Source organism: Euphorbia lathyris, chromosome 6, assembly GCF_963576675.1.
Source record: "Euphorbia lathyris chromosome 6, ddEupLath1.1, whole genome shotgun sequence".
NCBI classification, from domain to species: domain Eukaryota; kingdom Viridiplantae; phylum Streptophyta; class Magnoliopsida; order Malpighiales; family Euphorbiaceae; genus Euphorbia; species Euphorbia lathyris.
Genome location: NC_088915.1, coordinates 59,165,463 through 59,193,331, shown reverse-complemented (window position 1 = coordinate 59,193,331; position 27,869 = coordinate 59,165,463). Strand labels below are relative to the sequence as shown.

Sequence of the window (27,869 nt, the reverse complement as noted above, 5' to 3'; positions counted from 1 at the left end):
ATTCCTAGTTCTCACTTAGACAATTAATTTTACTGTCATATGAAATTACAAGTATATAAGTTAACATACGGCAAATCATTCAATAAACCCAATCTTTCTAGTGAATATCGAATGATCGATTCCTTATAATCTTAGTTTAGATCAATTTCTCAATCTGTTTCCTAACTTAAGAATATCAATATATGAAAAGCTTGAAAACATTCATATAAGGAAACTCTGTAATGGAATTTACTATAGTAAATAAAGAACACTTGAATATTGATTTGATTGAAAAATTGTAATTCATAAATATCAACATAACATTAAACATAAATATAGAGATTCAAGAAAGAAAGAATGAAGTTAAAGGGAATGATGATCTCTCTATCTTTACATGTAGTCTTCTTCTTCTTTCTTGATATCTCTTTTCCAAAATTCACTTGTAACTGATGAGTTTCTCTCTAATTCTTCTGTAACAATTATCAGATGTTTTCTCTGTATATCTGATTCTGTATTTGGCTTCTTTAAAAAAGGAAATGAAAGCACCCCTCCATTAGGACATGTCTTTCCAAGACACCTTTTTAGAAGGACGTGTCTTTTGGGATGATAAGATGCAATTTTTGAGAGAAGATACGTCTTTTGGAATGTTTCTGGAATGTTATGATCTTTAAATCTGGGAAGAAAAATTTATGCTGCAGCATCTGTGAAAAATCTAGAAATTGCGCGCTCGCGCAATCTGGAATTTCAACTTTCTTCATAAGCTTGGCTCCTTTGCAATTGTAGGGGCAATTTTATCCTAACTCATTTTAAGTACCTGAAAGGTAAAATAAAACACATAATGGAGATATAATACATGAATTTATTAATGAATACTTGGATTATTTAATAAAACACGATATTAAGGTACTTAAAATATGAACTTTTTAGGTTCATATCATATATCTAGCTAATTGTAAGACAACAACATATTTTGTCAATTCACTTATGAGAATAAACTTAACGGAGTATACTTGATTAGGTATCTGATCAGGTTTGATGGGTTAAGGATCCGGGCAAGTGAAACTGTGAGGCAATATGATACTAATCTAGATATCTCTAGTCTGTTCTTAAGATGGAAATGATAATGAACAAAAGATTAGTATATGGCTTGGTTGTAATGGTGTTTGACCAGTTACAGACATGGAGTGTCAAACCAATGGCATAAGGGTTTATAATCCAGTAAACTCTGGATGATCCGCTATGAGAACACCATATGGTATCAATGTCATAAGTAGTTCTCATATAATGCTCATAGTTTGAGTCCTTAGACCCAAAATCACTATGAGACCTATGTGAGACATGACATGCTTTATTATCGCCCAACGGGCCACTAAATTGGTGCCAAGTATGGGTTAGCCATGTATGTCCTGAATCACACTAAGGGACCATGAATGAAGTCCAGGGATTGCCACTATCCTATGGGAGAGAATATATCACAGGCCACTTGATTAGTGAAGTTGAGAAGCGTGGGTACACCCGAATGAAGCAATTGGCGTTGCTTATTCGATCTTATTATTTCATTAAGAGATCAAGAAATGTCCGACCAACAGATGAAGGTGACAGAACTGTGCCTCATCCTGGACTTGATATCGCAAATTAAAGGATCACTTTGAGATTACGATTTGGTTCTCAGTATTTATACGAGTAGATTACTATCTAAAATTGGGCAGTCATAATGGCTCCTAGAGCGCACCTATGAATTGTGAGACGAAACTCAATTTTAGTTAAAATGCTGATATTAGATAGACCTAATAAGAGCGCATGTATCACAGTAGACTATTTAGAATAGACTAGTTGGGAGAGTTTAAGATACATATAATGGTTATAGCTGATAATGGACACGTGTAATAGATGCTACTATGTCCGTCTTAACAAGAAGGATTGGAGTAGTTATTAATTCTTTAAGGCACCAAAAAATGCTTCAAAAGTTTAAAGGTCACTAAGCTTTTCGAAACAATTTGAGGAGAAACGGATAATATTGGGCCAACTTTATCTATGCCATAAATTCTTAGATTGATAGACTATATCAATAGTCTCTAAACACATACTATTATGTAAGAAATATGGTTATTAGGATTGGATCAAAATCATTTTTCAAATATTAGATTTTAACTCCTTGACATCGAGATCCATATTCATTTCAGTCACTTGGTTGTTTTAATAGGTGTCGAAGGGAATATTAATTAATATCTTAAGATATTATATTATGAAATAGCCTTTCAATCCCAACTATATATTAAAATTGATATTAATTAATGGGATTAACTTGTTTGAATTTGCAACCCAACATAAAGCTAACACGTGCATAGCCTACTAACGTCACATGCAAAGTCACCATAGCGTCACTCTATAAATGGTTCCTCTTCTTAAATTAATTTATAAATCGTCCCCTTCATTACTAGATGTGATGAACAAACGTAGTTAAAATAGAGCCCAGCTTAGAGATAAAAACTAACTCATCTTCAAACTTAATTCTTAATATGTCATTATTCTCTATAAATTATAATTTTACACTATAATTTAAAAATTGTAGACTCTAATTCATAAATCATAAACCTTAGAAAATATATTCAGACTTCTAATTTATAAATTCCAATCCTAAAAGTATATTAAAAGTACTGATTTTACTAGTTTGACATAATCCAAAATTATGATTTGACATAGTTGTAAATAGTTTTTCAAAGATGAATTTCTGTATAATTTTCCCTTAATAATAATAATAAAAGCTGTTCCGGACCAAGTCCATACAAAGATACAATTCATTTTCTAAAGCCCGTCCAATTTTAAGAAGCCCAATAGCAAAGAGAAATCCACAAGATTCAATATAGTAGGAACTGCCTCACCTTCCAATTTAAAAGTAGAATGGTACTTTCGCATCCTATTTATGGGTAATATCTAGGCTTAATGCTTCTCTAGCCCACTTAACTTATCCAAATTGGTCATTTTACCCCTCCAACTCATCGAATGTCCTATTTACCCCTTTAACTCCATAAAAATGGTATTTCTCACCCCCTTAACTTGTCCAAATTTGTCATTTTACCCCTTCTCAACTCATCGAATATCCTATTTACCCTCTTAACTCCATAAAAGTGGTATTTCTCACCACTTATGATCCTATTTACCCTCTTAACTCCATAAAAATGGTATTTCTTATCCATTTATAGTAGTAAAAAAAGTTGAAAAGAGAAAGAACGAATAAAAAATACAAATAACAAGAACATTAATATAAACAAGTTAATGTACCAAAATAGGCCTATGATTTTTGGGGAAGTACCAATTTAGGTTCCACTTACAAAATAGCATAAATATAGGTTCAACGTTTAAAAAAAGTTATCAATTTAGGCTTCGATAACGAATTGTAAGGGATGAAAAATACCACTTTTATGGAGTTAAGGGGGTAAATAGAACATTCTATGAGTTGGAGGGATAAATGGACAAGTTGAGGGGGTGAGAAATACCATTTTTATGGAGTTAATGGGGTAAATAGGACATTCGATGAGTTGAGGGGGTAAAGTGACCAATTTGGACAAGTTAAGGGACTGGGGAAGCATTAGGCCTAATATCTACTTTCTTTATCTTCATTATTAGGTTATTCCACTTTATTTTAATTCATCTATTTCATATTATTTATAACAGAAAAAAAAAATTTATTTTTTCATATTATTTTCACTGTAAATTTGTTTGACCAAACTCTTCTCCAACTTCTTGAAGTTGATCATTTTGTCATTTGGCCACTTGAACTTAGTGGCCGATCATTTAGCCACCTCAACTCCACAAATGACATGCAGTTGATCTCTTTTTATGAGAGATCCGGACAAATAAAAGAAGCCTGATAAGCACGCGCTGAAAGTTTGACTCTACTCTACCTAAGCCACGTGTTGATTTTTCTTGCCATGTCATCGAAATGGTTTGCAAAGACAAAAATGCTCTCATTTAATCCCCAAATCCTCTTCATTTCCTCTTTCTTCTACTCTTTTTTTCCATTGCATAAACTAATTATCAAAACTAGTTGGACTCACTCAATGTCTATTATCTAAACCAGAAATGGATTTTTTCAAGGATTATGGACAAAGTTTATGACCACTTGAGTTCTTTAGAATTGAAATAATGTTATTTTGGGTTTGGTTTTATGCTTTTAAGATCTCCTTAGTAACCAAAACTATCTCTAAAGTTTTAGATTGGGAATCAAGGAATATGTAATCCTTTAACTTTGATTTTTATGAACTTTCAAAGTTGTTATTCTTAGAATATGGATTTGTATTAGTTACATTTCATGCATCTTTTTCTTGATTTTGAGTAATAAATTAATGCATTTAGGTTTAAATTCATATTTAAATGTTAGCCATTTTATAAATATATGTTTACGGGTATCATTTTTTTTATTCTCCTCAGTTTTTGATGATTTATGAAGCTAATTTGGAGTCAAAATCGAGTGTTGATCAAAGGAGGGGAAGATTGTATTTGATATAGAGGGCAGGTCGCCGACTTCATTATCTAGTCGTTGACCTGGAGTGCGAATGAGTAAGTTTCCAAATTTAAGCGATACTTAGTATTTTGGTATAACTTCTTTTCCTACGACCTCAGATTGATGTGATTTAAGTTGAATTGAAAATCTAAAACATAAAGGTTCAATCTATGATAATAATAATAATAAAAATCATTTTCAAAATTCGGACTAAAACATGTCCGAAATTAAAGATGCAATAACTCCAAAGATGGAAGATATGCAAACCTACTCCGATTATGACTCTTTTTTTTTCCTATAAATACATTAATTTTAGAGAGTAGATGGTGTAACATAAAAGGGACGAAATAAACATCTTGGAAATATTTCAGACTTCTCTGAATTCATTATTCAGTTGAAAGAGTGACACAAGGAAAACTTACAAGGAGTTGAAGAAAAAGAGCCGATTACATCATCTGCTCATCTATTTTCGTTTTTTCTACTCTAATTTTTAATTTCTCTTTTGTTGTCATTTTATTCTTTTATCATTATTGTTTATTTTAGTTTGAACATGAGATCAATTTTATAGTTAGGGCTATAATGAATTTTAATCTCATCTATCTAAGATGTGGGATTTTAATCTTTTATATATTAAAAAAATTAGATGTAAGATGTGGGATTTAAACTCCAACCTTTCGTTCTTCAACCATTGAGTGATATATTATCTTACTTTATTTTTATTGATTAAGGTTCAATTTATTCAATTTTTAGATTGATTATTTATTTATTAAATATATACTTTGTTAAATTTGTAATATTTTTTGTTTTATGTATTGATTCTTAGGGTAAGAATAGCAAGTACCTGCAAATTAAAAAAGTATAAGTATTTAGGATTGACATTACTCACGAATATCCTATCCGTTGTCATCCCTAATCAATGATGAAGTTTACTTTTATACCGTGATGGACCAAATTCACTTAATCAGTCACTCACTAGATAAAAATTACTGTAGCTCGAAATTTAGTAAGGATAATGTTAGAAAACCTCGTAGCTTGAAATTTAGTGAAAATAATATTAGAAATCCTAAGGTTCAAAAGTCATGAATGTAATTTAGCTCAAATTAAGGGTTAATTTAGCCGAATACAACAAATTATACTAATTTATCAAATATTACTAATTTCAGAACTGAATTTGATACCTAAACTTTGATTTGAACTAAACTGAACTTATGGCACTGTGAAATTGACCTTTAATTCAATTTACCCTGACAAATTAACAATATACAAAATAATCAGCAAGTAAATTGTTGAGAAGGACAAGGAACAAAACTTGATACTGAGAAAAATGAAACTAAAAGATGGAAGTTCGGTTTGCAGATCATATAACACGAAACAGATCAAAATTTTAGGAAAAGGACTATGCAATTTAATTGAATCAAATACCTAACAATTGATGCAGAAATCTGTAATTCCAAACATCAATATTCAATACAAACTAAATAGATAATGCAGATTTGGACTTCACTCAGAACCATTTTGACAGTAATAGTGTAATAGCTTGTTCCTAGTTAAGCTCTTTGTCAGACAGATATAGCATAATCTTTCAAAATAAAAATGAAAATCAATCGCCATATCTCCTACCGTTGACATTTTGAGAAAATTTTACACAATAATTGGTGTATAATAGACACAGATGCAGCAAAACAAACCAGCTCCATCTCTGCAGCAAATTCTAATTAATAAACTCCTAACTTGAGCAGCACCCTACTCTCTTCATGGCCGAAACATCTTTACTGACATCGATTTTCTCTCCTTTGGAAGGGACGGCTGAAGCCGCACTCTCATCACCAGCCTCCATTGCTTTCTTGCTTACAATACGGTAGATCTGAGTAAGCACTTCAGCAAATGCATTCTCCACATTAGTGGCTTCGAGAGCAGAAGTTTCCATGAAGCAGAGGGACTCTCTCTCTGCAAAGGATTTCCCGTCCTCGGTTGAGACAGCAACGAGGTGGCGAAGATCGGATTTATTACCTATGAGCATGACAACAATGTTGGGATCTGTGTGGTCCCTCAATTCCCTTAGCCACCTCTCAACATTTTCAAATGTAGAGTGGCGAGTCACATCGTAGACAAGTAATGCTCCTACTGCTCCTCTGTAGTAGGCGCTGGTTATGGCACGATACCTATAGGAAACTTGAGAGTTCAACAAGAAGCTAAAGAGAGGAAATTACTGAATAATACAATTTGAGCACAGCACAACAGCATACATAAGAACAGTACTGTTAATTAAACTTACTCTTATGGATTCATGGCGTAATATTCAACAGCTTCTATAAATTTCTTAAGAAAAATAAAGGAGATTCGGAAGTTCAGTAACTAATCCTGCTCTAAGATTTTAAGAACAGACCTCAGATGTTCACTTATTTTCGTAGAGAGCACTTTACACATGCCTTCAAAATCGAGAATGTTTATGAAGATGATGTATTTACTGACAATTATATGGATATATAAAGATTCTGCCTCAATGTCAATTCTCAAATAAATTTTCCTAAAGTAATAACGTTTATAAACTCCTTTTAAATAATTCAACCAAAAAAAAGTTTATATCCCAAAAGAAAAGTCTCCAAAATCCAAGAATGATAATTTCAGAGATGAACACTCGCGTATTCAGAAAGTAGACAATCCAAGGATGTTTTAAAACCAGATAACCTTCTTCCAATACAAAATATGGTTAAAAGGTAATCCATCTTCATGTATAACTGGAATAGATAGAATATTATTTTCTTGGGTATGTAAATCCTACAGCTTTAGGATAGTCAGACACATTTTAGGTGGTTTCTCTCCCAATTAAAGTCTACAGCATGAATGGATAGTATATTTAAAATTTTAAATAAGCACCAAATAGTACAACCAATATGATTCAACCTCCTAGAAACAATCTATGAATACAATATTGACAACACTATCACGTAAGCAATAAAATTATGTTCCATAACACTTTTGAGATTCAGTCAACCAATACCACTAAAAGAATATACGACTGCTATCACCATGATAAGGACTTCAAAGACAACTAAGTGTCTAGGCCCAGAGAGCAGGATGACCACCATGCATTGACACACAGTTCCATCACACTGCACGTGTACAGAAGCAAACTACTGTAGTGCTAACCTTTACTACTATTCTATTGCATACAGGCACCACAGGTACAACTACCCTATATATGTTAAGAGAAAAGCATGAACTTTCATAGAAGTTGGCAAGAAAAAGTGTGTATCCACGTGATACACATATCCGTGGAATGTAAACAAGAAGCTGGCAAAGACGGCATAACACCAATGAGTTCGATGTTTTCATTCGATATTATCAACGTAATAGGATGGTATGGTATGCACATCAGTCTATATATTTCTGTTACAGTTAGCAAAGATGGAACTGTAGGTACAATATTGTTTATTGGGTTGTAAGGAAATATCTAGAAAGCTGGCTTATTTAATATTCATTGTAGAATAAAATTGCATCATGTTCCAGACACTAATAGAGACCCGAGGCAAAACTAAATTTGCATTAAAGCAAAATTTTGGCATGATCGTATAGACTAATTTTCAGCAAGCAAGTGCGCTGGTCAAATTAAGGTGCTAATTATCCCGGATGAACAAAGGTCTAAGGCTTTACTTCCACCCGAGAGTACAGCAAGTTGGCATATTTAGGGTTTAGAAATCAAATGGGACCAGATAAGAAAGTGAAAGACAAGTATACTCGGCCTGAACCGCAATAACTTTTGCACCTGACATCTAGAACTACCTCTTCTAATCATCACAAAATCTGTAATAGCGTCCAAAACAATTTAGTAACTTCTTAGAATGAAGAATTACCTCAAAGTTGATGGTTTGACATATAAATCTGAGGTAAGGGGACAAGTTCTAAAGTTCAATGTAAAGCTTTTCTTAGAATTGTTAAGAGGAACACTATAAGAGGAATGTATTTATTGCTGGGCGGCTTAATACATCATTTGCCCCCTCAACTTGTCCAAAAAGTTTGATTGGCCCCCTGAACTTTCAAAGTGTCTCGATAGCCCCCTCAACTTGCATAAAATGTTCAGTTAGCCCCCTGAACTTGCATAACATATAATCAATTGATCACTCGATTGCAAAAAAGTAAGTTAAATGCTGAAGATGTATTTCACATGTCTTAGAATGTTATTATATACTCCCTCTGTTTCATTTTATTTGTCTTTTAAGGTTTCTATACACATATTAAGAAACCTATTAATTAGCCTAAAAAGTAGTTAAACATTACCTTATTACCCTCTTGCAATTAATGCTTAAATTTCTCTGCAAATTTCTTTGCTCTTATTATATGAGGACAAAGTTGGAAAAAACACATTTAATGTTTATTGAAAAGTGTAAAACGTCAAATAATTTGAAACAAATTTTTTTCCTCAAAACGACAATTATTATGAAACGGAGGGAGTAATTCACAGAATAGATTAAAAACGAAGTCCTTACTTATTCATCTGTAAAACTTATCTTCTCTAATGTTAGAACCACATACCCCGAACTTGGTCATTTTACTTTTTTTAAGACACGTGCAATGCATTTTCCGCATTCAACTTACTTTTTTGCAACTGAGTGATCAATTGATTACATTTTACGCAAGTTTAGGGGCTAACTGAACATTTTATACAAGTTGAGGGGGCTATCGGGACACTTTGAAAGTTTAGGGGGGCCAATCAAGATTTTTGGACAAGTTCAAGGGCAAATGATGTATTAAGCGTTGCTGTGCAGTAAAATAAATTTTGATTAAATTTCAACACATGGTAAGATAGGTCTGTGTCATACACACTTCAAGCCCAAGGGCATTCACGTGTGGGGTGTCAGAGATAATATAAAAGTATGAGCTTAAACTTTTAGTTCAATAGGTTCCATGAGAATGATATAAGATGAAAAGCGGTCCATGATTAAACAGATCACACTCTACACAGACAGGGTCTGATTATATAACTGACACAGCAAGAGAAAGCAAAAATAATTTCCATGCTACTAGGCAAATGAAAGCCAACTGTTAGTGTTTTGTTTGCATAATGTGTGGAACACTAAGAGAAAAAGAAAGGAAATAACGTCCTACACCAAAGATCCTAAAATAATTACCAAAGATGAAATACCAGGCAATAGAAATGGTCTAATCTTGACCTACAAGTAACACTGTGAAAGGAAACAATGCAATAATAAAACAGCAAAGGAAATAATAGACGAGAACACAACAGCAAAACAGTTATGGCACAAATATGAGGAAAATATGAGCTTTATTGCTGAAGAAAATGAGTAGCTTATCAGGCAACAAGAAATGTAAATGGACAGAGAATACACCCCTAGTCCCCTCGGGAATGATGGATTTTGTCTCTACCCAACCAGGAGCAGAGCCTCTGCAATAGCAGAACAAAACTGCCAATAATTTTTCTTCTTACCCCACCTCACTGCCTACCCAGGTATACTATACCAGCTCACACTGAGACAGCTCAGCAAACTATCATGGATCATTTTTTATTTCTCCTAGTGTAGACTTTCCAGGTCTGTGGTCCATCCTTCCTGTGCTGAAGTATAGCATCACTAGGCCCACTTCAGATTCTTATCACACTGCATAGTGGCAAGACTTGAAAACCTTCATTCATATTATTTGAAACTTTATCCAAGTTTAGCTTCACTTAATTATCATATGCAACAAAATACACAAGTTCATAGTAGGAAAAATATGTGCAGTAAAACTACATCAGCTGCAAGAGAAAAGTCATTAGCACTGATAGTGCCAAGGATAAGAAGAGCAATCAATAACAACTTAAAAGAGTGTTTGGAAACCCCATTTTGGGTGAAATTCAATTCAATTCCCTTTATTCAAATTTCATACTGGAAGCAAGAAGTTATAAGAAATGAATTTTCTGGTATATAAAAGTAGCTTGTGTTGTGAAAATTGGAAATCATGCCAACATGACATGATTTTATGAGAATCCAATGGAGAGTGCATATTTATTAATGGCATGCCAAAAGGCGCATGGCGCAGAAGGTTCTAGGCCTAGCGCCTCACCGCCCTCCATGACAGGCATAGTCACCTTGGGGTGCGCTAGGCGCGCCTTTGTCCGCCAAGGCACAGAGATCAGAGGCACACCTCGGTGGCATATGTATGTATTTACAGTTTTTTAAAGTGTTTTATTCTAGGTTTATGTTCACCCTTGGATTAGACACATCTAAGGATCCAAAATAAACAAAAAACAAAGAAAGAAAACAAAAGATACACGTTTGAATTGGAAGAGTAAGAGTCAGAGCATCACAACTGACAACACAATGATCTAATAAACTTCCACTTCTGTTTACTATTTAGTTCTAGTGCTCTGTGCTCTGATTCTAAATTGATATTTGAATATCACAGATACTCATCTGTAAATCAACAAAAAAAAATTGATATTTGAATTATTCCACTGTGTTTGTACTTTCTACTATGTTTGTACAAATAGACTTGTGTTTGCATTCAATTATTATGCAATCACCTCTCTCATTCCTGGTCTCTCTGACTATAGCTTTACCTGTGCTCACCTAACACTTAGGTCCAAGTATGGCAGGGTGATTGCTCTCTCTATGTAGCTTTGTTTGCTTTATTTGATATCCTTTCTGCCCCATCTCATGTAGCAAGTTTTCTCCCTTTACTCTGAAGTTCACCTTAAAGTATAACTAACACAAATATCATTAATCAGATACGGGCTGAAGTAGAGAGGATCTTCCCAATGCTACCCTATAACTGATGACAGGTAAAAAATATTTGTGTAATAATTGAGATAGCTGTTCCTAACCTACATTTTACATGGTAGGTAAAATGCAGATTGTAGAAAGCAAATATAATCAAATCTTTTTCCCTTTTATTTTATTTTTTTATATAAAAAAAAAGAATAATACTAATTTGTGGAAAAACTATATAATCGCCAGGTCTGGTCCAATATCTTCTTCCTATGTTCTTTATTAATTTAGATGCAAACTTCTGGACTATTCTCAAAGCATTAGCCAAAATGAGATAATGAAATCCCATCATCCATCTGCCTCGGATGAAATCTTATAAACTTAATTTACCCAATATAGGTGACAAATATATTTATATATATACACGCGGTGAGGCTAAAAAAACTAACTAAAGCAACATTGATTTTACAGTGATGTATGGTTTACAAGTACTCAATTCAATTGAGTACAGAGTAAGCATGCTCACTATCCTTAACCCTTCAAGCCCATATGCAGTGGGAGAAAGATACCATCCGCTTCTCCACCATACTCTCAACTACATAATTATAGCAAGTTCCATGATGCAAATGTAACTCCAACTAAAAAAATATGACCGTGTTTTTATCATATAAAGACAACACGCAAAAGGTACAGTGTAACGGCTATAACAAATCCAATCCAATACAGTGACCTATATTAAACAAAAAGCTGAATATGTTTTGCTTAATTTCCAACTCGTGCTGCAAAAAATGTCAAGATCTACTAGCCTTCATCACAAATCTAAACGCAGAACTTCCTAAAACCATGAATGTTTTTGTAATTGCCAAGGCCACTTACTCGACAATCTAAAACTTTCAAATTACCCCCAACATCCATTGTAATTCATTATACCGCAGTTTCCTCAGCAAGCACCGGCCTAAAACTTAAAAAAATAAAAATAAAAAATGCATGAAACCTTCCATGAAAGGAAGAGCCAGATCAGATGAGCAGAAAAAACGACCATAACAGAAAATATTTAAAAAGAGGACTAAGAAAACAGAACAATTAGCCATATAAAGCTCAAAATTAAAAAACGCGAGAGACCTCAAAGATACTAGAAGTATCCAGATCAAAAAAAAAAAAATCTCAGATCACAAAATCCGGAATAAGATAAGCAAAAAGAGAAAAAGCAGAAGACAGACCTCTCTTGGCCAGCAGTATCCCAAATCTGGGCCTTAATAACCTTGCCATCGACGTTTAAGCTGCGAGTAGCGAACTCCACTCCAATAGTGGACTTGGACTCCAAGCTGAACTCATTACGAGTGAATCTTGAGAGAAGATTGGACTTGCCCACACCAGAATCACCGATCAACACAACCTTGAAAAGGTAATCGTAGTCATCTTCAGCTTTGTAACCTGCCATCAGTTCTCCTCTAGCTTTGCTTTAAGAGAAATGAAGAGACAGGAAGAGAGATTTGTGGGTGATAATTTCAAATTCAATCTCTCTCAATAATCTAAAAGCTTTTGTGCGTTCTTTTTGACCCCTTTTTGTGCTGTGTAGTCAAGTGTGGAAATGGCCGAGACCGCTGTCTGCTTGCCTCTCTGTACGCCAGAGATGAAATTTGGAGAAAGTGGACGATGCCTTAAATGACTATAACACCATTGTTCAAACCTTCTTTTCTTTAATGTACATTTATTTTGAGAGGGCATTTTGGTCATTTGAAAACATTATGGTTAGATTTATGTCTTTATTTTCTTTAATGAGAGTCCTAATTTTATAATTTGGCTATATTTCATTGAGTCATATTATACAATCTTTTCGTGTAGCTAGGCAATTTTCTTTTTTCTAACTATGGGAATCTTTCTTAAAAAAAATTACTTGTATTGTAAGTTTTTGTTCGAAAGTTAGAAAGATTAATGGAGGTGAGAGTTACGACAAGTTCATGGAATGAAAGAAGAATGATAAAAACAAAAGTTAAAATTTAATAATATTATTTGAAAGTTCAAAGGATATAAGTAAATTAAAGTTAAAATATTAGTTTTTATTACTCTCCTTAACTCAATTTTGAAGGTTGAAGATTAGGATTAACACAAGTAAAATATTAACTTTTATTAAACTTTTCAAGAGGTAAAGCTCTTCCACCAAATAGTTTAATCACATCTGTATTCTCATTTTAAAGATTTAATCTCTAATTGATTAAACCGATTCGATATGATTAATTAAACTGATTCAATAGGTGTGCACCGTCTTATGTAATTAGGCAATTTGAGATATGATAGTTAGGTTTTGGTGTTTACTATTTATTTCATCATATGATTGATGTTGTTGCAAGCGGTAGATATGCCATTTTTGGCTAATATTATATTAGGTTGTCTATAAATCTTGAAAATTTTGATACTATGTATTTAGATTGTAGATACCTTGCTTAAATAAATAAATAAATGTTACATACTTCAACTTGGATCTATTTACTTAGACCAAAATTAATGTATCAATTCACTTAAGAGCATGTATTATCCCCGAAGAAGATAAAAGGTGGTATAAAAGTGATGTTCACCACGATCAACGGTAAAAAAACGGTTTCAAATGTTATTTATGATATTTTTATTTTTAATATATTTAATTATTTATATCTTTTTTAATTAATATAAATCGGTAGAAGTCTTACTCGTTGTGGAATATATAATACTATTTGATTAAATTTATTATTAATTATTTAAAAGATTATTTATTTTTTTTATAGTTTATCTGATTTTTCGGTTTAAAACTCTTCAGACACCCTTTAAATGGATCCGCTCACAATTAAAAAAATTTACATATATTAAGACTCGAACTCGAGATATAGTTTAAACGACTTGAACTCTTTAACCGCTCAAACATACCTTAATTGATTTCTTATTATCTTTTTAATTATAATATTTTTTTATTGAAATGTTGGGACGAGGTTAAGGCCCGACGCTGACATCCCAACTAGGTCGGCACCCCAGCGAAGAGCCCCAACCAAACCCGAAAGAACAAAAAATGAAAAAATACAAAGAGGGAATTAAATGAAACGAACGTGGGCTACATTACATAGGTCATCAAAAATAAAGGATTGGCAGAATGACGGTGCCACAGTCCACCAGATCAGATTTGTTGCAGTGTTGTCGAATCTCGCAAGGCTATCCGCCGCCTGGTTTCCTTCGTGGTAAATGTGAGAGATTCTGAAATTCATAAGCGCACAGCGTGCTAGCCCCTGAAGTCATTCCTGTCGAACCTGCCAAAGAACCCTTACATCTCTGCCCTTAAACAAATTAACCATAAACAGAGTCAGACTCAATCCAAAAACTATACCACTCTCTCCCATGTGATTCAATTGCAAATAGAACAACTTTTAATTATAATATTTGAATTTATTACTTTATTCTTTGAATAAAGTGATAATATTATTTAATATTAGTGGTTAAATTTTTGTTTCTTATTATGATATATATACATATAATTATTACTTTATTGTAGTATTTTTTTAAAATTGTTTTTATTTGAAATCAAATTGTAACAATTTTATTGGCATCTCATATTCTCAAATTCATTTTCATTCATATTTTTTTTTTTAAAAACGAGAATCTTGAAACCCTCGCTCTTAATTCCTTTCCAATTCTTTATCTACATCATCTTTAAACTATCTATTTTGGAGTTATTCGTATTGAACAACTTTTACCCTATTTCATATTTTGATATACAATCTTTAATTTGTCACACTAAAATATACGACCTTATGAGTGATCTCCCACTATGATATACAACTTATAATTATGACCGGTCAACATTGATCAAACCGCCACATCATCACCTTTCAACTCCAAAAAAATCATAGGACCACCAATTAATAATTACTTTTATTCCATTTAAATATTTCTCTCTTGAACTTTATTTTTCTCTTTACCTTCTCCTCATTCTCTCTCTAAAATTTGAAGCTGATTAGGGAAAAGTTTTCCCATCGTATTGCATTTTGTTCTGTAAGTTCATCTAATAGTCAAAAAGAAGGAAAAAAAAAAGTATTTCTTATAGCTGCTATTGCATTTTTGCTACTGCAATTTTGTAGTTGCTATTACGTTTTGCTTTATATTGCATTTTATACAGCTTCTGTCATGTTTAGTTGCTTCCTTTTTAGGCTTGTATAACCTTTTTTGCTACTGTAATTTTTAAAGCTTCCTTAGCATTTTTTGTTGCTACAATTTTATATAGCTTCTATTGCATTTTTTAAGCTTCTATGTTTTTCTGCAATGCTTAAGCGTTTATAGCGTTTCTTGGTTTTGGAAGCTTGGAGAAATCATTGAATTAAAAAAAAAGCATCGGAATGACCAGGAAAGTATATCAATGACCTGTTCCATGTTTTTACAGTTTATCAGTTGGATTTCTTGAAGCTCCAAAAAAAACCATTAGCAATGATGAACGAAAATAGATTCTTCAATTTCTCACAATGCTCCACTTTCAGAATTCTCAGTCTACAAAACAATTCTGTTGTGAGTTGTCCTTGCCATAACTTCTCCAAATTCATCACATTATAAACAAACAATGATTCCAACATCGGAAACGCATTGAGTCTACGAAAATTAAAGCTTTCTTATCCTTTACTAGGTCTACAATTACGAAAATTAAAGCTTCCTTAAAACTAAATTTCTTGTCGTAATCACGATTACACAGAATTCCTCAAAAAATTTCATCAAAAGTAATGGTAGAAGTTGAAGCGATATTACCCAGGATGAATCTGAAATGTTAATTTAGTTGAATCTGAAACGACAATTTATGTTATTTTGTAGGATGAATCTGCAACTGGAACTGAATTCTAGAGACTAAGTCCATCAAGAAGATTTAACCGTCGAATGCTACATTGATCCATACTTGGAGCTCTAATGGATTAATCCCATCTGGGGTATTGAAGACTATTGAAACACATTTCCACATGATTTTGATTTGATAAAATTATGTAAGTTAATCCCATGATTAAATATTCCAACAATTAAATTTAAGTGCTTTGATTTAATTGTACTAATGTGTTTGTTCAATGTTGAGTAAGTTAAAATTAACAAGAACAGGAATTGAATATGTATAAGAGAAAGTCAAGACGAAGTCAGCAGATGCAACTCACACAGCCAGAGCTGAGTAGAATGTAACTCAGCTTTGACAAATGAAATGTCTTCTTCAGAAAAGCTTGAAGGCGAAGCCGCTGAGTCAAGCTGAGTAGTCATCAGGTCAGCGTCAATGATCCGTCAACTTGGAAGACAAGGTCTGACAAATTGCTGAAATAATCAGAAGTCTCAGAAATCTGTCTGGAAGACTTTTTCGAGAAAGAGCATGGACCATCTGACATTTACTAGAAGACAAACCTGGCGTAAGAAGACAAACCTGGCAAACTTGGCTCCTGACGAAAACAGAAGACAGGATTGGCCTGCAGCACTGAGTGCTGACCAAGTGATGACGAATGAAGACCGTTTCCCCACAACGGCTATGTCGGAATTCAAATCATTGGCGCCTCAAAGATCACTATAAAAAGACCAATTCATCACTTGGATCAAATAAGATAGATAAGCAAATCTTCATCAAGTCAATTCATTTGCAAAGTCCAAAATAGAAGCTGTCTGAAAAGAAAAAGCAAGCCCTTACACCAACTCCTATTTTTGTGTAAAAGTCTAGAGTGATTTTATTCATCTAAAGTGTTCTTCACTAAGTGAGAACAAATCTTGTATCATTTGTTAAAGGTTAGAAAGGCTGAGTACTCGGTTATAGTACTCAGTGGTAGAAAGAAGCTGAGTACTCGGTTATAGTACACAGTGGTAGATAGGATTGAGTAGACGAATAGAGGACGGTACTCTTGCATACTCAGTTGCTATTGTAAACGGTTTGTGCTCTACCTTTAAAGAGCTCAGTAGAGGATTGAAAAAGCTCGGAAGGATTCTAGGGACTGGACGTAGGCGGAGAGGCCGAACCAGGATAAGTCTGCTGAGTAACTTCTAACCCTTTCTCTTGATATATGTATGTATGTATTGCTTGCTTAACATTACTCGGTAAAATAATCTATACACGCTAAAACTGAGTAATCTGAGTGCTAAGTTGGAAACTGACTTAAGTGTTACTTCCCAACTCACGATTGAAACAGCTCTAGTCAACGTCTGTCTAAAGTTGTCTCACACCATACTCAGCCGTGCTGACCTAAAACTGAGTTAAAGCATCAAATCATAATTAAGTCAGCATTAATTTTTAAAAAAATTATAATAGTTCCTAACCCCCCCCCTTGGAATTAACTCTACTACGTTACACGGGACCAACAAGTGTTATCAAAGCCTAACAGCTCACTATTCAAGATAAAACTATCTTGAGCTGATCCCTATAATGGCTGAGAACGACACTCGTTTCCTTCCAGGAAATCAAACAACTCAGATACTCCCTGAGGGATTATCTATCAGTTGGCCTCTGCTGTTCTTCGGGTCAAACTATACGTTTTGGAAGAACAGGATGAAAAACTTCATTCAGGCAACAAATATAAGTGCATGGCTAGCTATAGTCCAAGGCCCTTTTGTTCCCTATGAAATCATTGATGGAGTAAAAACTGTCAAAAGCGAGGCTAAATCGTCAGAGGATGACCTTAAGAAACTGCAAAATAATGCTTCGGCTATAAACATGCTTCACTATGCTTTAGATGCTGCAGAATACAATAAGATTTTAGGTTGTGAGTCAGCACAAGAAATCTAGAAAAAGCTGGAGGTAACCTATGAAGGAACTAGCAAGGTTAAAGAGTCCAAGGTGAATCAACATATGCGGCTGTACGAGCTGTTTGAGATGAATGATAATGAAGACATCTCTGAGATGAATGCAAGATTCACTAACATAATCAACGAGCTCAAGAGACTCAGCAAGAACTTCACTGAAGAAGAACAGGTGAAGAAGATTCTAAGAAGTCTTCCCAAAAGCTGGCAAGCAAAGAAGACAGTTGTCGAAGAAGCTCAGGACCTGACTACCTACAAATATGATGAACTCATTAGATCTCTACTGACCCACGAGATTTCAATGAAGAATTTCGAAGTAAAAGAAAAGTCTGAAGACAAGAAGCAAAAATCTCTTATCATGAAAGCTGGCTCAACTGATGCTGACTCATCAGATGATGAGGAAATGGCCATGTTCACCAGAAAAATGAAAAAGCTGTTTTGAAAGAATGACAAATACAGCAGGAAGTCATTTAAGAAAAATGATAAATACAAAGCTGAGTCGAGCAACAGCAGACACAGGAAAGACATCACAAAACCCGTTACTTGCTTTGAATGTCATCAAGCTGGTCACATCAAGTCAAGTTGTCCTACCCTGAAGAAAGACAAGAAGGACAGTAGAAAGGCAATGATGGCCACGTGGAGTGATAGTGATGAGTCAACCTCGTCAGAAGTTGATGCCACCGAGTCGGCAAATATCTGTTTCATTGCTAACGAATCTGCTGACCCATGCCACTCTGAGCAAGCTGAGCTCTCTGGTGGGTCTGACCCTGAGGAACACTCAACTGAGGTAATGTCTCTACCTTTGCTCAGAAATGAAATGATAAATGCCCTGAGTGATCTCTATACACTTATCAAAAAGGGTAATAAGAAAATACGAGCACTCAGCAGGCGATGTGATGAGATTGAAGAGGTCAAACTCAGTGACCTCCGACATCTTCTCCAGGACAATACCAGGCAAGATGAAAATTTAAAAATCATGCATAGGTTTGTCTCTGAAGTCCAATCAGATTCTAAGAAACTGAGAAAGGACATCACATCCATACAGAACCAGCTGAGTTCATCGGCAAAGAAAAGGTTTTATCCAAAAGCTGAGTACTCAAGTATTAATCAGCAAAGATGGAATACTCAGCAGTATGGTCAATGTGACTGTTGTGGAAAGAAAGGACACACCACAAAGGTGTGTTGGTATGCTCATCACTAACGTGCTGGCCAAAAATGGAAATACCCCCAAAGGGAAGTGTATTGTGACTTTTGTGGGAAAAATGGCCACACTATAAATGTATGCCGTCAAAAAATTAAGTATGATGTATCACCTGCTGACCCTAACAAACGAGGACCCAAAAAGACTTGGGTACCTAAAGATAACTAGTTGTATTGCAGGCAAGTCTGAGGTGTGCTGGGAAGTCAAAGTTGTGGTACATTGACAGCGTATGCTCAAGGCATATGACTGGTGATGAAACTCAGTTCATCACACTTGTGCATAAACGAGGTGGAAATGTAAGTTTTGGAGACAACAAAAAGGGTAAGATAGTAGGGTCAGGTACTGTTGGAGGTAATCCTACTATTGAGTCAGTCTCCCTAGTCAGAGGACTTGAATATAACCTACTGAGCGTAGCTCAGCTGTGTGATAGTGGTAGAAAGGTTGTATTCGATGCCACTGAGTGTAAAATACTCGAGGGTAAAACAAATGAATTGATTTTAATTGCACCTCGTGTTGACAACATTTTCATGCTAAATTTAGAAAAGAAGTTTTCAAAGAATATATGCTTAGTGTCAAAGGAAGATAATTCCTGGCTATGGCATAGGAGACTTGGTCATGTAAGCATGGACCTCCTTGCCAAATTAGCAAGAAAGCAATTAGTTGAGGGATTGCCCAAACTCAGGTTTGAAAAGGATCAATTATGCAATGCTTGTCAGCAAGGAAAACAAACTCAGAAATCTTTTCAAAGTAAAAATGTAGTCTCAACCAAGCGTCCATTAGAGTTATTACACTTGGATCTTTTCGGACCAGTCCAGCCGCTGAGCTTGGGTGGTAAGAAATTTTCCCTGGTCATTGTAGACGACTTTTCTCGGTACACTTGGGTCATCCTGTTGAGTAGCAAGGATGAAGCTTTTGAGATGTTCTCAACATTGGTTAGAAAACTTGAAAATGATAAAGACCTAAAATTAGCTCACATCCGAAGTGATAATGGCGGAGAATTCAAAAATCAACAATTTGATGAATTCTGTGAAGTCAGCGGCATTGACCATAATTTTTCTGCTCCTAGAACTCCTCAACAAAATGGGGTAGTTGAGAGGAAGAACAAAACCTTAGTCGAAATAGCTAGGACAATGCTGAGTGAGAATAGGCTTCCAAAGTACTTATGGGGTGAAGCTGTCAGCACAACTTGCTATATACTCAATAGGGCTCTAGTCAGACCCATACTTAAGAAAAACCCCTATGAACTTTGGAAAGGACGAAAACCCAACATTGGATATTTTCGTGCCTTTGGTTGCAAATGTTTTATTCTAAATACTAAAGACAACCTTGCTAAGTTTGATTCAAAAGCTGATGAAGCTATATTCTTAGGCTACTTAACAAATAGTAAAGCATATAGGGTGTTCAATAAACGAACTCAGGTCTTAGAAGAGTCTGTACATATTGAGTTCGATGAAACTGACCCTGTAGGGAAGATAAGTCAGCCTGCCGAAGATGACCCATGCTCAACCTCCGCTGACCAAAATGGAGCCGCTGAGTCACTACCTCAAGGGCTGAGCAAAGGTAAAAACAAACCTTAAATTATCTTTGCTGACCAATATAATCCTGCAGAGATTGTTGAAACACCTACCCCTGAAGACACTACATTACCGAAAGAGATCAAGGTTCCAAGAGGACACTCCGAAAGTAGCATTCTTGATGCCGCTGAGAACACCCTGATGACCAGAAATCAACTCAGGAGATATCTCAGCAACGTAGCCTTCGTGTCAGTTCTTGAACCAAGAAACTTCTCAGAAGCTGAGAGCGATGAATTCTGGATAAATGCAATGCAAGAAGAACTCGATCAATTCAAAAGAAATGAAGTATGGGATTTAGTGCTAAACCAAGAAACCAAAAGGCCATAGGAACAAAATGGATATTTCGTAATAAGCTAGATGAACAAGGGAACGTAATCAGGAACAAAGCAAGACTTGTAGCTCAAGGTTACAGTCAGGAGGAAGGTATTGACTATGGTGAGACCTTTGCTCCTGTAGCTAGATTAGAAGCTATAAGAATATTATGTGCATATGCTAGCTTTATGAATTTTAAATTATTCCAAATGGATGTCAAAAGTGCATTTCTTAATGGAGTTATAAATGAAGAGGTTTATGTTAGTCAGCCTCTAGGGTTTGAGGATCCAAAGTTCCCAAACCATGTTTATAAACTCAAAAAGGCTTTGTATGGCCTGAAACAAGCACCACGTGCTTGGTATGAAAGGCTGACCAGCTTCCTACTGACCAGAAATTATGTCAGAGGAAAAGCTGACACAACCTTATTCATTAAGAAAAAGGGTAAAGATACCCTGCTGGCACAGATATATGTTGATGATATCATTTTCGGTGCTACTAATGAGTCTATGTGCAAGGAATTTAGCAAGCCGATGCAAACTGAGTTTGAGATGTCTATGATGGGAGAACTCAACTTCTTCTTTGGACTTCAAATTAAACAAGGCAAAAACGGCATCTTTATCAGCTAGACTAAGTATGCCAATGAGATATTGAAGAAATTCAAAATGGAAAATTGTAAGCCAATATCTACCCCAATGGGTACTGACACTGTACTTTGTGCTGACGAAAAAGGTAAGTCAGTAGACAACAAGTTGTACCGAGGTATGATTGGCTCTCTACTCCATCTAACGGTAAGTAGGCCAGATATTCAGTACTCAGTATGTTATTGTGCAAGATATCAAGCTAACCCCAAGGAATCTCATTACATAGCTGTAAAAAGAATCCTTAGATATTTGCAAAGCTCAGTGAATGCAGGTTTGTGGTATCCTAACACCAGTGACTTTACAGTTATTAGATACACTGACGCTGACTATGGACGAGATAAGCTTCAACAGAAAAGTACTTCAGGAGAATGTCATTTCCTTAGAAGCTGTCTAGTGTCTTGGTTCAGTAAGAAGCAGTCGCCAGTTGCCCTGTCAACAACTGTAACTGAGTACATTGCTGCTGGAAGCTATGTTGCCCAAGTCCTATGGATCAAGCAACAGCTGGATGATTATGGAGTTAAAACTAAAACCATTGAAGTCAAATGTGACAGCAAAAGTGCCATTAACTTGTCAAAGAATCCAATCCAGCACAGCAGGATGAAGCATGTCAGCATAAGGCATCACTTCATCAGAGATCATGTACTCAAAGGTGAGATCAAGCTGACCTATGTCCCAACGGATGAACAACTTGCTGATATCTTTATGAAGCCACTGGCTCGTGAACAGTTCAGCATACTGAGAGAAGCTATTGGTATATCTAATCCTCTTCAGTAGATTTCCAAGAACGATAAATGCTGAGTGATTAATGCATGCTGAGTGATTATTACATGTTGAGTAACTGTCATAGGCTGAGTAAATGTGAATGCTATGAAATCACTATATACTGAGTTGCTATACATGTTGAGTGATTGCTAAATGATGCTGAGTATCCCTTCTACACTAAACTATACACTCAGAACTTCAAACGTCGAAAACCTTAGATGCTGAGTTAAATAACTTGAACAATTAATGCTTGCACGCTGATAGGGGTCAAAAAACCCTATCTTTGGGTACGGTTTTAGAACGGTTTTTAGCGTTATTCAGTTAATAAGCGAGCAATTCTCGCATTTAAATGCTTTTGTGTGAGTTAGTTAGAAATTGGAAATGTTTTATTTGCTTTTCGTTGTTCAGGCTCGTTTTATGATCAATTTAGGCAAATACGGCCAAAATGGCATGCATATTATAATTCCGTTATCTTTTGAAGCTAATTGATCCGTCAAAAGTCGCACCAAACGAAGCGTTTGCTCAAAATAAGCGATTGGCGGGTCAATTTAGCCTTTGGACTAATGTTGTTTGGAGTTTATGTGCGTGTGCAAGTTAAAACATGATCAATTTCAGGCAAAAATCGTGTCTCGGGGACCCCCGGCAGTCGCTCGACGAATTGAGCATCGGTGAGCAGCCCAGGCGCTGCCCAGGCACTGCTCAGGCACTGCTCCTGCTCACCGAGCAGGCCCTCAGAGGCCTGCTCGGGCGAGCAGGGAGCCTGCTCGCGACGAGCAGTGCCTGCTCGCCGAGCAGCTCGCCCTGCTCGGTGAGCTGACCTGCGGGAATTGGTCAAAAAGACCAATTCCGCCCCCACGACTCCACGACCGGCCCCACGACTTCCTACCTGCATAAGGACACGAAATAGGTCAAGAAAAGGGCCCGAGCCGCGCCTATAAATAGGATTTTTCCAATGTAAATTAATTATCTTTTATCTTTGTAATTTTCTTAGCTTTTCATCTTGAGAAATCCTCTCCACCTCCTCCATATCCTTCAAACCTCCATTGAAGACACCTCCGAAGCTCCGCTCACCGAGGATTGCTCAAGCTTCATCCTTAAGTCCTAGGAAGACGCCTGCATTGGTAGACAGGTTCTCTGAAAGGGATTTTTCTTCTTTTATATTCTGTCTAGCCTCTGATCCATGTTATGAATCCTAGGCTCATTGTATCTTCGTGACAATAATTTCATCTTTGATATATATTATAGTTTTTGTTCATTCAATTGTTTTAATGCTTTAATCTTTGTCTTACGCTTTGTCTGATTGGTTTAACTCATTTGATAATCCCAAAATTAAGTTGGCACATATTGCGAGCTGAATCTGACCTAGTCAGTGCCTATAGGATTGACGACCCTATAGAAGATTAAGCCCAAATTACTGAGCCTTAGAGCTAGTTTCGACCTTACAAGGGAATCATGAACTAGGGACTTTAGGAGGATAGGTCGGGTTAATCGCCTCGGACACAAGTGACTTAGATTTTAATACAATTGCTTAACCAATCTATTTTCATTATCATCGTATCCCTTCATGTTCCTTCGGATAATTGCATTGGTAAAAAATCACTTAGGAGTAGTTTAACTTAATTAGGGGTAGAGTAACTTAATTAGGCGTAGAATAACTTAGTTAGAATTAGATAACTTAGCTAGGAATAGTATAATTCAACCTAGGAGTAGATTAACTTAAGAAAAACCAAACTCAAAACCCCCAAAGCCTAGATAATACCTTTAGACCAAGTAGCTTGATACTTGCAGAAATAAATCCTGTGGACGATACCTGGACTTTTCCAGAATTTTATTACTTGATAACGACGGGGTACACTTATCCCTAAGATCGGCCTTCCTCCTCAATTCGCGTGAGGCCGCGTCACACGCGTATTTAATTAGAATACCTAGGGTGACGTAAGCGTAATGATTAGAAAACCATACGCCGAATGTGTCATTAATGTCAGAGTTGAATCAAGAACCCACCGCCAATCTGACCTATCAGATCAACACGCACCGGCTATAAATAGTGAACGATTTCTCACTAATTCCCTCTTACGCTTGAAAATTTCGCACTAAACCTCTCTCTCTCTCAAATCCCAAATCTTCTGCAACTCCTCAAGAACACCATGTCGAACGATTCCTAGAATAATTTCAGTGACTAATACGAGGATAACTGCTCCGATATGGATCCTCCTTCTCCAGCTGAGCAGGAGTATCAAGAAACATCTTCCTCCGAGTCCCAGCGACAAACCCATGGTCAGCATGACCAGCCAATGGGTGAGGTCAGCATCCTCGGTGAAAACCCACGTACTAACCAATCAACTCCTTCGAAGAAGAAGAAGGAGAAGAAGAACAAGAAACCTAAGGAAAGGAAGTTTACTCCTGTATTCAGCAGTATCAAGAAACTCAACGTCTTCTATTCCCGCTGGTTCTCTAAAAGCTTCGTTGAAGCTGAGAAACCCTTCTGCGAGTGGATTTCAAAGAACGGATGGACCACTCTCTTCTCACTCCTTGGAACAACCTACCCACAACTAGTGACTGAGTTCTACGCTAACCTGAAAGTCGTTGACGATGACATCGACCATATGGTAACTCAAGTCAAGAACAATGAGATCATCATCACCCCTTCCTATCTCGCCATTCTACTAGACCTCAAGGAAGAAGGAGCGGAGCTGAGGAGAACAAACGATTATAAGCATGTTGAGTACAAGGCTGAGTTCTGCAAGCCTAAGAATCATATGGGTGAAGTCGCCAGTACAAGTTTGGGTCAGCCTCAAAGACAAGCACACTACATCCTGACCAACTACCTTTTTCCAAAGGTCAACGCTGCCTCCTCCGCATCTAACTTTGAACAATGCTTTATCTAGCATATGCTCAACTATCAACCACTCAACATGCCAGTCTTTCCAATTGGAGCTTTCCAACGCAGCACCGGGATCCTCAGGATGGGTTCTCTCATCACCAAAATTCTTCAGGATCACAAGATCAGCTTCAAGGGGGAAATAGATGTAGAAGGCACTGAGATCACCTCAGGAATCCTGTTCGGGTTAGCTCACAGCCTTCCTTTCAAATCTAAGAAAGGAAAGGAAACTATGGTTGAAGAAGCACCTGTTGAGCTACCCAAGAAGGAAAAGAAGAGGAAAGATGACCCATCCTCAACACCAAAAGCCAAAGACATTAATAAGACTGTAAAGAAGATCAGGCTGGTGGTGAGTGAGAAGAAAGCTGCACCTGCTGAGTCAGCTCAAAAGAAGCCAGAGTCAGCTGAAAGAAAGAAGAAGAGAGTTGAGCCTGAGGAAGAAAGTGAGGAGACACTTGAGCAACCCTTAAAGAGGAAGAAAACCTCTAGGATGACGTCGTTGGATGCTGCTCCACTCGACTTCGTCATCTCAAAGGATTCACATTTCCTGCGAGCTCAGGAAATCGATTTGGAAAAGACTCCTTATGGTCAGGAGGAAGAGCAAGGTTGTACTGAGGAACATCCTGAGGCTGACAAGATGCAATCTGCTGAGCCAAGTAACACAGCTGCTGCTGAGCACACTGGTGAACAAGGAGCTGAGTATCCAGTGAAGAACAAGGTTGTGTTGAAACACCTTTCCATATGATTTTGATTTGACAAAATTATTTAAGTAAATTGATAAAAAAATATTATAACACATTAAATTTAAATGCTTTGATTTATTCATACTAATGTGTTTGTTCAATGTTGAGTTTATTTATCTATAAGACATTAAGATACAAAGTCTAAAAGCCCATGAGTGGAAGTCAAGCCCAAGTCAACATAATCAAGACCTCACGGCCCAAGAAGACGAAACGAAGTCGTATCAAGCAAAACGACGACTCAGCATGAAGAAGGATCGAGAAGCCTTCCAGCAAAAGCTTTAAGAGGAAGCTGCTGAGTTAAGCGACAAGCAGTCACGACAGCGGCAGACAAGAACCAACTTCTAGACAAAGTATTTCTACTTTGGGTAAAGTTTAGAAGGCGCAGGAAGCTGTCTGGAAGACTTTGCCAAAAATGTCGAAACATTCTGTTTGCCAAACAAAAAGCTGCCGAGCACTACCGTGGACAGAAGATGCAAGAATCTCATTGGCCAACGACACTGAGCACGTACTGAGTGACAACGATAGGAAGCCGTTTTCCTCCAACGGTTATTTCGAAATTCGAAATTACCGGTGCCTCAAGTGTCACTATAAAAAGGCCTCTCATTTGCTTCAATCGATGCAGATCTTCAATTAGCCAAAACGCTGTCCAAATTCATACTTGAAGTTCTGTGAGAAAAGCAAAGCAAAAACCTTACACCAATTTCCAAATTATTGTGTAAAAGTCTAGAGTGATTTTCAATCATCTAAAGTGTCTTAGCAATTGTTGTTTAGGACAAACACCTTATCATTTCTAGAAGAATAGAAAGGAGAGGCTGAGTACTCGGTTATAGTACTCAACGGTAGATATAGGAGTGAGTAGAGGTATAGAGGAAGGTACTCTTGTATACTCAGCTTCTATTGTAAAAGGTTTCGTGCTCTACCTTTAAAGAGCTCAGTAGAGAATTCAAAAAGCTCGGACGAGTTCCGGGGACTGGACGTAGGGGGAGAGGCCAAACCAGGATATGTCTGCTGAGTAACATATTTCTAACCTTTAAACTCCTTTATATATTGCTTGCTATAAAACTGACTAAGTAACGAACTCACGCTGAGTTGAGTGCACTAAGAAGCTGAGTTCAGGAATAGACTCTAAGTGATATCTCCTGACTCAAGGAAAGAAACAGACTTAGTCACAAGTTGACTAAGCTTGTGTCTTAGAATTACTTAGTGCCGCTGTGTAAACCTTTTCTTAAGAAAAGAAGTCAGCCTAAATGGACAAAATTTTAAATAGTTCCTATCCCCCCCTTGGAACTAAACTTGTCACGTTATAAGGGTCCAACAGGTTGCTGAGAACCTTTATGCTGATTTCGGTCTCACCTCTTCTCCTGAGTCCCCAGAACCTTTCATTGTTGTCCCTTCCCCTCAAACCAAAACTAATAAGGGAAGCATAGAAAAGCGGTTCAAGCGGAAGGCACATAAGCCTAACCTCATAGACATACTGGACGATTCTCTACTAAGGGACCCCATCACTGACCTGACTGGGCTTCAATTCAACTTCTTCACCAACATCACTGAACCCACTCCAAGTCAAGTCAAGGGAAGTCAAGCCTCTGTTCCTCAGACTCAGGAACAAGCCGACACCCAAATCCAAAAAGGGAAACCTTTTGCCGACACCGCTGCTCCACCTTCAACTAAGCAAGTGCTCGAAGTTCCAGCTGCTCAACGCACCGAGCTAGCAAAGGAAAATCCTCCTGCTCAAGACAACTCTGAACTGATTCCTCCAACTATCCCAATTCAGCCTCAAGTTGACACTGAGCAGGTAAATAC

At 36.4% G+C, this 27,869-nt stretch overlaps 1 protein-coding gene across 1 annotated transcript; it reads right to left on the bottom strand.

The window, feature by feature from the left end:
- Positions 1 to 5,962: 5,962 nt before the first annotated feature.
- LOC136234029 (ras-related protein RABA1d) lies at positions 5,963 to 12,817 on the bottom strand. The gene is made up of 2 exons (XM_066023784.1): positions 12,408 to 12,817; positions 5,963 to 6,645 (listed from the first exon to the last, which is right to left on the bottom strand). The coding sequence occupies exons 1-2, from the start codon at positions 12,626 to 12,628 to the stop codon at positions 6,210 to 6,212; spliced, it is 657 nt and encodes a 218-aa protein (XP_065879856.1). The 5' UTR covers positions 12,629 to 12,817; the 3' UTR covers positions 5,963 to 6,209.
- Between the last annotated feature and the right edge of the window lie 15,052 nt (positions 12,818 to 27,869).

Excerpts from the sequence above, each read along its gene's own strand:
- LOC136234029 (XM_066023784.1), bottom strand. The coding sequence starts at position 12,628 with ATGGCAGGTTACAAAGCTGAAGATGACTACGATTACCTTTTCAAGGTT. Across the intron at positions 6,646-12,407 it reads GATACTGCTGGCCAAGAGAG|GTATCGTGCCATAACCAGCG; the intron begins GTCTGTCTTCTG and ends AGTTTCCTATAG.